The sequence below is a fragment of the Melanotaenia boesemani genome, chromosome 21, assembly GCF_017639745.1.
Source record: "Melanotaenia boesemani isolate fMelBoe1 chromosome 21, fMelBoe1.pri, whole genome shotgun sequence".
Taxonomy (NCBI): domain Eukaryota; kingdom Metazoa; phylum Chordata; class Actinopteri; order Atheriniformes; family Melanotaeniidae; genus Melanotaenia; species Melanotaenia boesemani.
This window is the reverse complement of record NC_055702.1, coordinates 17,856,386-17,872,527: the sequence shown is the minus strand read 5'-3', so window position 1 is coordinate 17,872,527 and position 16,142 is coordinate 17,856,386. Positions and strand designations below refer to the sequence as shown.

Below are 16,142 nucleotides of genomic sequence, written 5' to 3'. Positions count from 1 at the left end.
CGCTCTTCCCATTGGTTGACTGCTATCCTGGTTACCAACCAACACAACAGAGAAAAATAAGTAAATAAAAACTCGGTCATTTCGAAGCTAATTGCTGATAAAGTTATAACTGGACTGTGAGTACGTTTCAAATATTTAACAGAGCCTGCATAAGTCATTCGTAAAGATATTAGGAATACATACTTCAGTGTATATTTTCATGTTAACCAGTTACATGCTAGCGCATTAGCCTTTCAGTTTGTTTCTAGCATCAGCTCTAGCCTAACTGAGCTGCATGCTAACATTACCTCAGCTCCTAATAATATGATTTCGTTTATGCGTCTAGGTGTCCACAATTGTTTTAGAAATGTGCAAAAAGCGTTAGCTTACCTGTAACCTTAACTTGCTTGTTAGCTGTTAATAGCATTCAAAGATGACAACCCCTATTATACGTCAGCATCTGTATGGTTACTTTGTGTTAATGGTTTTCTGGGAAGTTTTAATAGGTTTTGTCGAAGATCTGCTTTAAAATAAGCGCCATGCTAATGAAACAATCGACATAAGGCATTTGCTCTGCTGAATCGTACATCGGGTGTGGCGACGTTTGAAACGACCTGCATTCATGTAAGTTGGGTTTTATGTCACGGCTAACCTTGGGGTTCTCATCTCTGTCCCTCTGCAGTGAAGAAAAACACTGCACAGATTTCAAATGTCTTGAATGATTTGCCTTCTTCAAAATATGGGATAGTACCCGAGAACATAATCTGCAGCACACAATGGATTACAAGGTAACGGAAGTTTTATATAATTGATTCACTACACTGTAACGTTATTTTCAAGTTCACGTAATCCGTCTGCTCCCTTTCCACTATATCCATTGTTATTAACATGCAGCGATTGCAGTAATGCATGCATTATTTTACATAAGTATCTGAGCAGTCACGTTGTTTCCCTGTCACTAACAAGTATTTTCTTTTACATCTTTTTGCCTCCCCTCTGCGCCTGACACTGACTGATGTTAGTAGACTTGTAGAAACTAAGTAAGAGCTTTGTAATTTATTCATATGTCTTGCATGGTTATTTTTTAAAAATAAAAAAGGAAAGGCATGGGCTGTATGTGACTGTTTTGCAGACAGTTGATTCTCCTTCCAAGATACAATCCTATTTAATCTGTTGAGTCACAGATTGCAGCATCATTTTTTAATCTTGAAGCAGGGAGCATCTGGTGCCTTAATGGGGGATAATTTCATTTTAGTCCAGTGATGTCTGAATCAAGAGCACAATGTACAGATTAGGCCTGTCACATTTCCGGCATGACCACCTAACTGTAATTTAATGAGATGACTGTGATACTTTTGCATATATCTTACAGAGTTTTGATTGTACTAGCAGGAATTTCATGTTTCCTTCACTACTTCTACATTGTTCTCCTTTTGTCTGATGTAGGTAAAATGCACTTCAGCTTCAAGTGCTTAACCCCTCATATTAAAATAACTGCATGTTGAAGAACATATATTGTTATTAATGTAATGGATCAAGTTACAAAGCCAAACCATATAGCATTGCTTTAAGCACATTTTGGTTTAAAATCAAGTAACAATGAAGAGCCCAATGACTTATAGCAAGCAGGCTGTCAGATTTGCAGGAAAAAAAATGCCGGACAAGGTGCTAATACCACTAATCTTAAACTGTTGGTACCATAGGATGATGAAATAATAATTGCAAATATTTTAATAAAAACAAATCTCATGATTGTGAAAGGAGACCCTTTATGTCTCAATTTTTAATTGTTACTCCATCAATTTATTTTAAAGTTTTAGCTGCTGTTGAAAGAATAGATTTGTGACATATATTGTAAGTGTTAGTTGTTTATCTATTTGTTTATTCATTTATTGTTTTCCTGTGAAATGCCAAACATTTATTATTATGCAGAGGCATTTTAGCACAGGATTTAGTACCTGAATGTGAATATCTGTGAGCATACCTTTCTCAAGCAGTAGTTGAAAGCATTTCTGACTCTTTGTTGTTTGTGTTTATTGGTGCATGTGTTCTTGAAGGAGAGTAAGACATACCAACGGGAGAAGCTTGGCTCTGCTGTAGATGGTACTCTGGATGAATATTTAATTGCCCTCCAGCACAAAAACAGGTGAAGTGTGAGCACATGCTGCTGTAGATGGACAGATTGAATTTCACTGAGGAGATTTGCAACTCCTCAATGACATTCAGTGGTATCCAACAGCAACACTGATCAGTGTGGTTCCTTCCTTTGAGAGAACCTCCCCCCCAAACCCCCTTTAAATTTATAAATAATCTGTTTGAAAAGTGGGAGCATGCAGGTTTGCGTAGCTGGAGAAAAAAAAAGGTGTGTTTGTGTCTGTATGATTTCTAACATTTGGATGTTTTTTTTTTACATTTTGATCATATTTTAAGTATGGTTATCAGTGATCTTTGCTCTGTAGGATCTTAAAGCGACTCAGAGCCAAAAACCCCAGGGAAATTGAGTTGGAACGACTTGAGCAAGGTTTTTCAATTTATCTCAATGGAGCCAATGCCGAATCTAGTAAGACGCACCTCAAGGGCCCAAACAACAAGTCTGCCACCTCTCTCCCTGCCTGGAGGCCTTCACATACAGCTGGTATGCAACTTGGCTAATTTAAACTTACATCTTGTTATATCAGACCTCATTGTTTCTTTTGCTGTTTGTTTTCTTTTTTAGCTTTTGTACATGAGGAGATTTTATGTGAAATGTATATATTTACACTAAAGTCAAATGTACATTTTGCTTCTGACATCTGTCGACCATATGAAATACTCGCTGATGGCCACCAGCCCTCAGTTTGTGGTTTGCATGGTGTGATCCCTAATGCAGTCTTCCAGACTCCGTGAATAAGCAATAGTGACAGTTGTAGCTGGCAGCCATAGTTCCTCTTTTTTTTTGGTTCTTCATTTATGCGCTGTAGACCATCTGTATATGAGCCTGTGTGTTCCTCTCCTCTGAGGCAGTAGTCTGCTGCACACTGCTCATGCTCCTTTCTGTGCTGTGACTCATCCACAGATGTCTGTAGAAGCGCCCACCAGTTAACTGAAGATAGTCGTAATTTGGATCAGACCAACAAAAAGAGAAGCCAAACCGCCCCAGAAAAGGCCCGAAGGAAGGAATGGATGCAGGTACAGCCCGCCAAATAATTAATCTGCAGTTTTGCATCAATTTTGAAAAAGCTATGACAGTGGCATATTTGTCTTTTGTGACATTTGCAGGATTCTATTAAAATTCGAACAGAGGATGGCCCAAGTTTGCACATATCTCCAGAGAAGCGCTACACCGATGATTTTGAGCCTTATGAAAGTGTAGACATGGAGGTAGAGGAAAGATTCCTACTAAGCCAGTGTGTGGGTGTTTTTATTTTTAGGGGCGGGGCTGTGTTAGATGCAACTGTCTGGACTGTTTAGCATCTCTCTAGATCTGCCATTTCCCATTTATCCAACCAACATGTTTTTATATAGAACTCAAGTCCTCGCTCACCACGTAGTCTGTGCTACCAGAGAGACACCTGCAAAGTTTCACAGTCCTTCAGCTTCCGGTCAGAAAACCAGGGAGTCCGAGCAAACCAGGAGCATAGTGAGAAGGTGTTACTAAACCTTGAAGAAGTGAAGGTAAGCAAAAAAATTATGCACACTTTTAGTTTTTTTTTTTTTTTTTTTGTGTAATTTAATGCTAAATTGATAGCTTGAAATGTATTAAATTATCAGAATTTTCTTCCACATACCTTGGTGTTAATTTATGACAGATTTATATACATACAAGCCACAAGAATACTTATACTGTCAGTGTATGTTTGGGCATGTAAGAGCTTCAAGTGTGGAAATTGAGCATTGATGCATACATAAATGCTGACCTTTTATAAACTAGGTTTTGCGTCAGAGCCTGGAGGTTAGCATGCGAAGGACCAGCAGTGGCTCAGCCGGGGAGGAGTCAGACGAAGAGTGGGTAGAGGAGCAGATAGAGAGGGAGGAGAGCACTGAGAGTCTAGACGAACTAGGACTGCCTCTCTCCTCCTCCAAGTCCTCCTCTAACTCTCGGCAAAGTGGGACTCGTAGCCATTTTGACTCAACAGACCTAATTGTCCTGGACTTTGGACCCTCCTCTAAAGGTAGGCTTGTATGTAAATTTCTTTTTCTGCCTCCTTACGTGCTTCATAGGCACTGACATAAATGGCAAGGGCATCAGTGACTGAGTGATTGTTTGGATGCCATGTTTTGGTCATCATCATGTGCGATACAGATAATTAGATGCATTAAGTAATTTTCTCCTTTTTTCTCCAGGTCGTAAGATTGAGCGTTCTCTATCTGCAAAAAGAAAAGAAAGCGTTGACACCTTCATACCCACCAAGCCTATGCTGGTGAAGAGCAAAACATTAGATAGGCCACCTTCAAAAGAGAGCTGGGATGGTCAGAGTAAGTCCTTTACCTTTTAGAAAACTGTGTTTAGTGGTCACATAAAAAAAAAATTATTTGATTGATCCTGATGTCCATTGAAAAGTGTGTTGACACTGGTTGGATAAATGCATGATTTTTGCTTTAGAGCCAGGGAGTTGGGTGGATAGGCCCCTGTCAGCAGCCAGAAAAACTTCTTTTGAAGAGCGAGACTCTGAAGAGGTTGCATACAGAGTATGCCAGGCCATACAGAGAGAAAATACCCCTATGCAGAACACGGAGCTCTTCAGTCACAACATGGTCTGCTTGATTTTTGTTTTATTTCTTGCTTCTTCACTTAACTTATTCCACCACTTTACTGATAGCATGTGTTTCAGTGTTAATTCATGTACTTTTCTACCTCTTTTCACTGTCCATCTGTAGAGCTACATATGGTTTCCATGTGATCATTTTGTTCCCTTTTCACCCAGGCCTGGGGACACCAGATGATAAATGGCTTAAAGCATCACGACACAGATGACAAGGATGAGAACAACGTCACTCTGGCTATGCAGAGAATAACACTCATGGGCCCCAGGTATTTTGATATACAGTGACACTTTAACACCATTACACAGTTGGTATCATGAGGGATAGAAGGATGGCTGGTGCTTTTGGTAATATTGATGTATAATTGCATTTGAACCTAACGATAACAATCAATGATGTGTACATCATGCTACTTTGAAGAATTATGTATTGAACTGTGCTGAGCCATCACTCACTAACTTGAAGGTTTGGTACATCAGACTGAGCAGATGACTGTCATATTTCTGCTCAGGCAACAACAGAAACTGCTGAAAGCCTTGGAGAAACTTGACGCTATACCCAGCCACAACATTCCCCAGAATATCCAAACAGACTACAGCAGGCAGCTGGTGAGTCAGTAACACTGTCTCGTAAGTCAGAATGAATAATCCTGAAATCAGCAGGTGTCATGGTTGTGAATGATTTTGCGTTGTTGTTGCAGAGAGTCCAGTCATCAGCAGAGGTCACCCCTGCTTTGTATGTTACCATGGAGATCTTGTCAAACTGGGGGAACGCACTGCAGGTCGGGCTAACTGAGTTGCAGTTCTTCTGCCTGAGAAACAAGAAGTTGTATGTGTCGCATCATGACCTAGATATCAGGAACGCTGACCACCCAGGGAATCTCGGGGTTCTTGTCAATGGAAAGGTGAAGGTGGGTTTCTGCTGCCTCAGCAACCCGTTGGAGTGATTTCTTCTGCACAGATTAAACCTGCATGCTTGTTTACTGTCAAGGCTGACTGGGACGGAGCCGTAATCGATGTTGTTAGTAACACCTGTGCTTTATATGCTATGACAAGTCAAAATTTATGTACAAAAACATGAAAAAATACTAACAATACACTAAATGTTTGCTTATTTTTAATATTATATGTCATATTTAATTAAAGACTAACAAGATCCTAAAGTGGAACCAAACAGCTCTATTATTTATTAATGCTTATTTTTATGTCTGACTAGAGACTAAAAAGATTTACTTCCAATGATGTCATCTTGGCGTATGTTTTTCTTTTTCTTTTCTCTATTGCTTTGAAATGGTAGACCACAAAAGAGCGTCACATGTGGACATGCCCCTTCCATCCTCCAATCCAACTCTACTTCATCATCAGAAACACGGAGTGCTCCCTAGATTTTGGAATATCTTGCATAAAGATCTGGAACTACAACAGAAGCCTCAATGTACGTGGATTTTATTTTTGTTTTGTTTTTTTACTTCTGTTACTTGTTTTAAAAAATTCTTTCATAATACCTTAGTGGAGTGTAGAGATTATTCATTTTGACGTCTGTAGCTAGCAGATGGATCCTTACAGCTTGGGTGTCCTCATCATAGGAGGTAATTGTGTTGGTGTGGTTACATCAGGGGTGTGGTTCCCTTTAAGCAGTGGTTTGTTGAGCTGCCAGTCACTGAGTCCAAATGTGGAACACTGAGAGATTAGCCCTAGAGGATTAGTGTAGCGTGGGCTTTTGCCTCTTAGCGTCACTACTGTTCATGGAGGGGTGCAAATACCCCATCATATCTGTTTTGAGTTGCTCATCGCAGCCATCTAAAACCATTCAGTGTTTATATTTGCTAAAGGGGACTTGATTGGGTAAGGTAAGGAACTCCTGGAAGGACGTAGCTTCTTGTCTGAACTAGCAGATTTGAGTTGTTTGTGATCTCGCTAATTACTGCTAGCCTGGAAAGCTCTTGTAAGAAATAGATAAATTAATTAGTGTTTATGACGATATTTGGCAACTGATATGTTTTTTGGGATGTCTGCTCTGGTGTTTACAGTTTGAGTTGCGTTGCTTGATTTAAAATGTAAGTGTTTAGCACTCTACCAAGACATAACATGAAGTTCTCAATATTTTATGTGATTTGACTTAATCCTAAAGCCTTTTCTGTAGCTGTAGATGTTAATCTGCTTTGTTTGTGGCATAACGTGGTCCTAGAAGCTGGACAACCCTGTCAATTCAGGATGCTGGTAAATTAAGGGTCTATTTCTTTTTCAGGAGCTTGATGTTGGTGCACGCCACATAAAGCTGTATCTTAACAGCACATTGGTGTTTGAAGGTGAACTGGAGAAGGGCTGTGGAAACCAAGTCTTTGACTACAGTACCACAATTGATCTGAAGGATTTCCAGATCCCGGACTTCTCCAGTCCTGTGTCTTCGGGACACAATCTTCGAGGTGCAAGCCCCCATCGCTATGAGAACAGGAAGGGTGGTGAGGGAAGTTGCACTCAGCGATACCAGAGTTCAAATACCCTGTCAGGTTCAGCAAGCCAGACTATGGTAGACATGCAGGAGAAATCACATACACCACTACCACCCATCACTCCTTCAGCAGGTGTTTCATTTTCTACTCGTCACTCCTCCAGCCAAAGAAACTCTTTTGACCTGTCAGCTTCAGATGAGCCCCACTCCCCCAGGCAGCAGTTGGAACAGCCAGCACCCAAGGAACAGACAGTCACCACCCAGCCATCCTCATCTCGGGTTGCCCCCCAATGGCTTCAGCCTCTGAGCAGAGGTGCTCCAGAGGGCTGTGAGACCAACAGGGAGAGGCCACGGTGGCTGGTACCTCAGCATTCAGCAGAATTTAAACCGCCACCAGCCTCATCCTCTTCCATGCTCCCAGAGCTGCCTTGTAACCCAGCCCGGGTATGCAGAGGGGTGGATAGGACGGTGAATGGGAGTCAGTGGAAGGCTGACTCTTTGGATCTGAGCTCCGACCTGTTGGAGGAGCTTGGGGATGGACAAAAGCCAGACAGACCAATCAGTGGACGCAGGAGTTCGTTCAGAAATCCCTCAGTCACTGCCGGGCAGGCAGAGGAGCAACACCAGAGAGCTGCAGCAGTGGCAAACACAGGTATGCAAGGTTACCTCATCCAGGTATTATGAAACTGGACCAGAGAGGTTATTTTTTTGTGCGCAGTTAGTGTTTTGTTTTTAATTAGCTTCAAAATATTAACCAATCCAGCTGTACACAGGTTATAATGTCTTGAAATTTGATTTTCTGATATACAGAAATTATACTTCAATTTTTTGTATCCTGATTTAGTAGTTCCCAAAAAGAAATAAGAAACATCCACTTAATTCTAGAGGGAATTTCCAACCATTTTTACCTAACAGACACCTCATGACATATCTGATGCACAACTTTTACAAGGCTGGAAGTGTATTTGCCACATTTATTTAATCTCAAAGATATACAAAATAGCTTTTTGTTGTTTCTTTTTTGTTTGTTTTTGTTTTTTGTTCACAAATATACTCCACTGAGTACAGTTCTCTTTTCTGTATGTTTTAAAAGAACTGAAAATACAGACTTGTGTTTATAAGCATAACATGTTTGGTAATATGTGTGACACTTCAGCCACAAGGATTTTTATTTTCTTTAGTTTGTTTATTGTTCAGAGTCTAATGTTTGTGTATTCTTCAGAGGAGCCGATGTCTTTGGTGAGCACAAGCAGGAGGCAGAGCAGTTCCCGGGCCCAGCTGCACAGCCAGCAGGATGACACCCTCATGGAGTCCTGGGACTCTCTCACTAAGTTCAACCAATGTCAGCGTGGGCGCATCTCTAACATGGGGTTTGAAGGTGACATCTTTGATGAGTTCCTTCAGCGTCATGGACGTGGTCCTCCCACAGTCCCACTTAACCCCTCCACAGCACCCAGGAATCTGTTGTCTTCCCTGACTACCCAGGGACCTTCATGTGAAGGCCCTGATGATGATTCATCCATGGAGAGGGAGGATGACTTTGAGATTCCAGTGTTGCCACAGGGCCAAAGGTTGGTTATCAACATTTTGTCCACATGGGGTGATCGCCACTATGTGGGTCTCAATGGCCTGGAGGTGTTCAGTTCTAGTGGAGAGCCTCTTCAGCCTGCTCACATCCGTGCCGACCCCCCAGACATCAACATTCTCCCAGCATATGGCAAGGATCCACGTGTGGTCACTAACTTGATTGATGGCATCAATCGCACTCAGGATGACATGCATCTTTGGCTAGCTCCATTCACACCCGGCCGTAGCCACACCATCTTCCTGGACTTTGGAACTTTGTATCAAGTTGCCATGATCCGTGTATGGAACTACAACAAGTCACGTATCCATTCATTCCGCGGTGTGAAAGAGGTGGAGATGCTCCTGGATGGAAGGTGCATCTTCAGAGGAGAAATTGCCAAGGCCTCTGGAACACTTTCTGGAGGTATCTGACTTTAACATCACAAATTCACACACTGTTTTTACTCTTTACCAACTTTTACTTTTTCCCCAACTTGATTTCTACATCAGAATTGGACCAGTTTGGGGACACTATCCTCTTTACCACTGATGATGAGATCCTGGAGGCTATGTCGCGCTATGATGAAACCTTCCTCAGTGAAGGAGAGGGTCCTGAGAGCTTGGTGTATGAGGAGGAGCTGCAGAGACCACGCACTGCGGATGGAGAGGGTGAGGAAAGACCTTTCACACAGGCTGGTTTCAGAGAAGAAGATTTCACTGTAAGTATTGGCTTCCTTTACAGTATATTCAATTTCCACAGTTTGATACGCTTTAAAAAGTGCTCATATTTTGTTTTAGTTGAAACTTCAACTCAATCCCAATGTGAGCCAATCTGAGGAAAGTTTGGAGCACATTCCTGGGATGTTCACTGGAAAGTGTAAGTATACCAGTATTGTGAGCATATTGTTAGGTTAGCATATTTACTAACCTTTTGTTGTGTATTGTGGATAGTTTTTAAAACTAGAGTAATTGTTATCTGCTATCCCAGGCCTTAGACTGGAGCTGATGATGACTTGGGGTGATGTCCATTATATGGGCCTGACAGGACTGGAGGTGGTGGGGAAAGATGGTGAGAGCTTACCTTTAGATATCAGTATGATGGCTGCCTCACCGAGGGACCTCAACGACCTACCTGAGTACGGGCATGACTTGCGCACACTTGACAAGTATGTCTGACAATGAATGTGTTTCAATTCATGAAATGTTAATGAAAATCCCAACTTAGATCAGATCAGTGCTGTTTGGTGCAGCCTTCAGTGCTTATTTTGATCACACAGGCTCATTGATGGCCACAACATTACCACTGATGACCAGCACATGTGGCTGATCCCTTTTTCCTCTGGAGAGCCCCACATCTTGAACTTTACCTTCACCAAGGTCCAGACCATCGCTGGCCTTCGTATCTGGAACTATAACAAGTCACCTGAGGACTCATACAGAGGGGTGAGACGTTTATCTGCTGGGCTCAAATCAGGTTTTTTTTGTTTTGATGCTGCAGCTGTTAAGAAAACAGGGTTACCTTTACACCATTGACTCTTAATAACATTACAGTGTCAATCCTTTTAGATGGGACAACCCATCAGTCTGTGTTTTTGGACAAATAAGTGCACGATAGATTAGAAACGATCAGTACAGAATATTTAAAGCTTGCAAACACACTTAAAGCATCACAGACATGATTTTACTAAAGCAACATCCTTAAGTCATTAATGTGCAACAAAGACAATCCCAAAGAATATTAAATATAAACATAAAACTGTGTTAATGTTTGGTTCAGGTGAAAGTCATGCATTTGTACATGGATGATGCTGCCATCTCCCCAACGGAGGGATTCCTGATCAGAAAAGGACCAGGCAATTGCCACTTTGACTTTGCCCAGGAGATCATCTTTGTTGACTTCCTTCAGACGCCCACTGATAACAAGAGCAACGAAGACTCCCACAGGTTTGAACTACTATTTGAGCCGGAGATATTTCATCTCAAAATATGAAAATTGCATTTGCTAACTTGTAGTTTCAATGTTTCTTATTTAGAGGAACCTCTAAAAAACAAGAACAAGCCAGCATGGACTATGAAGCTCCCATCATGCCTTGTGGGTGTATCCTTTTATACACCTTATGGACAGGTTTCTTTCATAGCAGTTCAGGGGTTTTGACTTTTGGAAAATGTAAGCTGGCATTATTTCTAAATAATTAGTTTTTTTTTATTATAACATAACTTGTGTTTGTACTCTCTACACTGGATAATATTAGCAGCATGGTGGTAAACTTAATATCACTTGGCTCAGTGTGTAATAATGTTCATGACATGCAACATTTAACAGAAAGGACACCTGCTGTAAAAGACACTGGAATTATTTACTGTCAGGAAAACTGCTCAGATCTTGAAACATCTCAGCCTATTTTATAAAGATTCCTTTATTGTCGCTATACAAAGTATAGGGAAATTTTGATCAGTACATGATGACAGATTTATGTAAATAAACAATAGTAATCCACTTAGGCCACAGTCCTAGACTATGCTTCACATCTCTAAGCGAGTTTTGACATGGCCTGACACGTATTATTCAAAACTGTTACTGCACTATGTTATAAAGGGAAATCTGCATGCAGGGAAATCCTTAGATGCATATAATACAAGATGTTTATGTTCTCTCAGTAGTGATGAGAGAAAAGTCTTTAGGGATGAGAGTTTTGTATTTTGAGACATAAATGGAGTCAAGACAACGCTGAGGAACAAAAGGGACATCTGTCCATTCTGTTACTGTCCTGGATCCCCAGTTGTTCAGCTCACGTTGTGATCCTCTTGGAATTGTGATCAATTATAATCTTTTTTTTCATCCATATTGTGGCAGTAGGTGAGTTAATAGCTGTGTCATTTCTTTTCTGGAGCTATGCTCTGCCAAATAAACTGCTTTGTGACCCTTAGCAACACACACACACACCTAATGACATTGCACAGATACACTTTTATGTACATGGGTCATGTTTGGACAATCTTGAAATATTTGCAAATTCCCTAATCAGATTTTAATCCAGGCAGCATTTAGTTACTTGCATTACTTGCTCTGCTAATAACATAGACATTTTCATAGTTTTTATATTTTTTTTTATTATCGTGTTTTAAATATGGAAAGAAAATGACAGGTGTGAGGAAACAGGCTGGACAATATTCTTCCATATGCATTAGAATAGTTCAGTAACAGATTTTGTGCATCATTAATCCATCGTGTGGTTTGTGGTTTGGTTTAGTGACAAATGGCATGCCCATCACTTCAACGATGGATACAATATGGATGGATGGATGGATGGATGGATGGATGGATAGATGGATGGTTTTGTGCATACTGTGTGGCTAGTACTCAGTAATTCTCCCTCATGAAATATCACAGCTTGTTTGCACTTTTTGTTGCCAGCTGAAGGTTTTTTTATTGTTTTATTATTTGTTTTTATTGGTGGGATTTTGATCTATTCTATATGTAAAAAACTACTTCAGAGAGATTATTTAGTCAACTCACACGATGCTCTTTTGAGGTCTATCCAAAGATATTTGTTGAAGTTTACAGTGTCTGTTTCGGAAACCATCCTCTTTACATCTTCCAACGTTTTTTAAAGACATGTTGATGTTTGCTTCCAGTTGAATCCTCTAGCACATGCTGAACCACAAGCTCAAAGCATGATCGATCCACCCTCAGGCTTAACAGTTTAAAGCACGCTTTTAATGAAATTTTGACCCCTTTCCCCCCCTCCAAACCAGCTTATGTTCACTGCCCTAAAAAGTTATTTTTAGACTTTGTTAGTTCACAGCTCTTGTTTTAAAAAATGCACCATTGCTTGTGTGCGTTCATCTGCAAACTCGTAAAACTGAATTTTGTAAGGTTGTAGGAAAGGTTTTCTGCTGACTAGTCTGTGCTGCACAGTAGAATAGTGTGCTAGCTATTCAGAGTAGCTAAATATTCCTCAAGGTCTTTTGAGGTCTCATGCAGGTTGTGCTTTGCCTTTCTAACATTCCTACTGGTAGAAAAGAGCAACTCCATTTTTTACAGCTTTGAAATTTAAGGCCTTGATGTTATTGCAACTCAGAACTCACATTTTCACAAACAGAATACTGCTCTCCACTTTCAGACTAAGCAGGAGAATTGATTTAGTCTTGTATCTGTCTACTTTTTGCAGTCTTCCCTGAAAATGTTGTACTGTCATCTTTTTCTATAGTGTGTGTTCCCGTAATTAAATGGTTAAAATCAGAGGCTGCTCATCTGTCTGGTGAATGTCCTCCAGCCAGTTGCCATATGGCATTAAGGTGAATGTCATTTTGCAGAGCCTATCTGTGTCACAGATTCACACCGGGTCTAAAAAGCAAAAGATAATTCAAATACGTTTTACTGGTCCTGCTCAGAGAAATCTGACATTGTTCCAAAACTGCACAAGTACTGAGTTGATTTGTCTCATTGTGCTTACATAATGTCGTTACTCATGGTTAACTGATTCTGTAATGTGTGCAGCACTTCTCTTGTGAGTACAGCTAGTTTTGTGTGTTATTTAAAAACATCCTGTATAACAGGATGCAATCTGTTCAGTCAGATTTAGTGTTTCCTTTGCAAATTTTCCATCCTTAGTTAAACAAAACTCACTATAATAAAAATATATATATATATATATGTAGGGTGTTTATAATAAAGCTGTTCTAGTGACTATTTAAATCATATTTACTGTTTTCTAAAAGTGTGTTAACAGTATCCTAAACAAAAGGAAAATGGAGGGACTTCCACATGCGGTTCAAAGATGCTCCTTTTTGTGTATTCTTTAACTCTCACCTGTCAGTCATCTTTCAGCTGCAGCTGTTGACAACCTGGGGAGATCCTTACTACATTGGTCTGAACGGCCTGGAGTTTTACAACCAGAACCACACAAAGATCAGTCTCAGTGACAACAGTATCCTTTCTTATGTGTCAGTCAGACTAAATGCAATTATCTCTACAAGCCTCAACTGTGTTTACTTTTATGTGGTAATGGTTTCATAAAACATGTGGTGCAAATCTGCAATTCAAATACTGTGGTAAGTTTGTTTCCTATTTTCTGTTGGGAAATGCAGGACTGAAACTATTCCTGTGTATTCTGATACTCTATTCTAAGTAGTGTCACTAGCACAAAACAAATGAAGGTGCTATAATCAACAAAGCAATTTAATCATCTGGTCAAATTCAGTTAAAGGCAAGTAAATTAAACCTATCGTAGAATTAATTGCATGTGTGCTTTTACGACTGTTTACCATAGCCTTCATATAAGGAAAGAGTGATGTTCTACAAAACTGTTGATAATCATAACTGTCTATGGAGCATCTATGTTAGATTATTGATATAAAACATCAGTTGTCATTAGTCCTCAACATTGTGTCAACCAGACATTGCAGCTTTTCCAGACAGTGTGAATGTACTGGACAATGTGAGTGGTGATGTTAGAACTCCAGATAAATTAATAGATGGACTCAACGACACCCACGATGGCAGACACATGTGGTTAGCTCCGGTGCTACCTGGACTGGTGAGGAGTGGCCAAGTCTTATCAATGAACTAATTCTAAGTAAACCAGGTCTAAATGCAGTTCAATTAAGTGTAAGTGGCTTGTCTCTGTGTAGGTAAACCGCGTGTATGTCATCTTTGATCAGCCAGTGACAGTGTCTATGATCAAGCTGTGGAACTACTCAAAGACACCTCAAAGAGGAGTAAAAGAGTTTGGGGTAAAACTCTTTCCGCTATTAAAAATATACCTGTTTTTGCTTAGCAAATTTGGTCTTCCAGCTACATGTCTGTCTGTGCATACAGCTACTGGTGGACGACCTTCTGGTGTATAATGGCATCTTGGACAGTGTAGGCCACACATCACGAGGCATTCTGCCAACCTGTGACCCAGTGGTGCCCTACCACACCATCCTGTTCACAGACGATGTCTACATCGCACATCGTGAGAGGAACACAGTCATCAGGTTTGCTTCTTCAGATGTTGTCTTGTCTTACATTTCCAAAAGTACGCTTTCTTCAGCTAATTGCTGTGTATCTATCAAAACCATTATTGAACTACTTACAATCTAATATCCACAATTGGACTGATTAACAAAAAGGTGAGTTTAAACCTCATTGTCCCATTAATTCAATTTGAACAACTCTTCCCCATCTTAGCCCTCGTGGCAGCAGACTTCACCAACAGTGAGTAACAGAGCCCTGAAAGCTTCATGTCAGCGCCTCCCTGTGGTCAATCCCTGTACTGAAGATTCCTCCAGTGCCCTCAGATTTCCCTCTGCCATCCCTCTCCTTCCGTACCACATGCTTGACTCGTGATGTCTCAGTCTCTCTTCTGTCCCATTCTTTCCTCCCTCGATCCATTTTGGTCCTATAAGCCCAGGATCTACTGGCTTCATGTTTGTATGATTTGTTTGCTGTGTTGCAGTAATCATGTGGAGGATCAGGATGTGAAGATGACCAATGAGAATCAGATAGTTCATCACAACAAGAAGAAGCAGACAGCAGATCCAGGTGATTGTTGGAGAAACAGCTTGACCCAATTAACTCATTACAGAGTACTTTTTTGCTGCATGTGGTGTACAGATGTCAACATAATATTTGTTTGTTCTTTAATTTAGCTCTGCGACCTAAAACCTGCATGACTGATGGTGGGAAACATGGGAAAAGGAGGTACTAACTGAGGAACAGATGGACATGAATTCAGTGTTTATAATTACAGAGCAGAACTGAACTGGGGCACCTATGGCTGACTGTTACGCTCCACTTTTTGGTGGGTGACTTTTTGAAATCTTTTACATAAAGATTTAAAGCAGTCTTGCCGTCTCATTTCACAACGGAGTCATGCAGAAGAACGAGCCTGGAGATTAGGTTTGTACACACACAAATGCACTGGATTCCACTTTATGGTTGGATAACCTCTCTGTCCTTTTGCTGTGAAAACACACACACACGTAACCCCAAATATGTACTGTATCTTACATGTCATCCCTCCCACAGTGCCAAGAGATATCTGAGGTTGCATTTTATCAGCCCAGTTATTGTGCCTAGTACTAAACATTATATCTGTGGCTGCTACTTGTGACTTTTGTGCTGCATATTCTAATGCTGCTTGTGGCATGTAAATATACTTGGAAAAGAAAAAAAAAAAGCTCCGTGGCCAGAGGACTACACCCACATCAGGATGCGGCCAATTTCACATTTACTAATAACTACTATCCACAGATGATCCTCGTCACCTATGTGCACCAACTAATTGTAATGCTATGCAGCCACTAATTTGTATCTGGTAATAATTTTTACGTCTGTTGGCTAATCTATTTCAAAACCAAATGGTTTTACTTGGAGAAGTGTTTTCAAAGAGTAAGATTTCTATCAAAGGCTTACG

The 16,142-nt window shown here is 40.5% G+C and overlaps 1 protein-coding gene across 3 annotated transcripts; it reads left to right on the top strand.

Moving 5' to 3' along the window:
- The first annotated feature begins 14 nt into the window (after positions 1–14).
- On the top strand, positions 15–15,931 carry LOC121632174 (katanin-interacting protein). 3 transcript variants are annotated; one of them, XM_041973405.1, is made up of 29 exons: positions 15–116; positions 662–767; positions 2,037–2,125; positions 2,439–2,614; positions 3,035–3,147; positions 3,238–3,339; positions 3,484–3,633; positions 3,890–4,130; positions 4,303–4,434; positions 4,562–4,713; positions 4,884–4,990; positions 5,234–5,330; positions 5,423–5,632; positions 6,019–6,156; positions 6,970–7,825; positions 8,396–9,163; positions 9,250–9,458; positions 9,538–9,616; positions 9,728–9,905; positions 10,017–10,182; positions 10,517–10,683; positions 10,773–10,837; positions 13,560–13,670; positions 14,140–14,279; positions 14,374–14,475; positions 14,561–14,721; positions 14,915–14,941; positions 15,183–15,268; positions 15,376–15,931. In XM_041973405.1, the coding sequence occupies exons 2-29, from the start codon at positions 756–758 to the stop codon at positions 15,432–15,434; spliced, it is 4,893 nt and encodes a 1,630-aa protein (XP_041829339.1). In that variant the 5' UTR covers positions 15–116; positions 662–755; the 3' UTR covers positions 15,435–15,931. The 3 variants fall into 3 exon arrangements, with proteins under 3 accessions (XP_041829339.1, XP_041829340.1, XP_041829341.1); XM_041973406.1 differs by lacking the exon at positions 14,915–14,941; XM_041973407.1 differs by lacking the exons at positions 13,560–13,670; positions 14,140–14,279; positions 14,374–14,475; ... (2 more) ...; positions 15,183–15,268; positions 15,376–15,931 and adding an exon at positions 12,951–13,553 and having other exon boundaries at positions 10,773–10,906.
- The last annotated feature ends 211 nt before the right edge of the window (positions 15,932–16,142 follow it).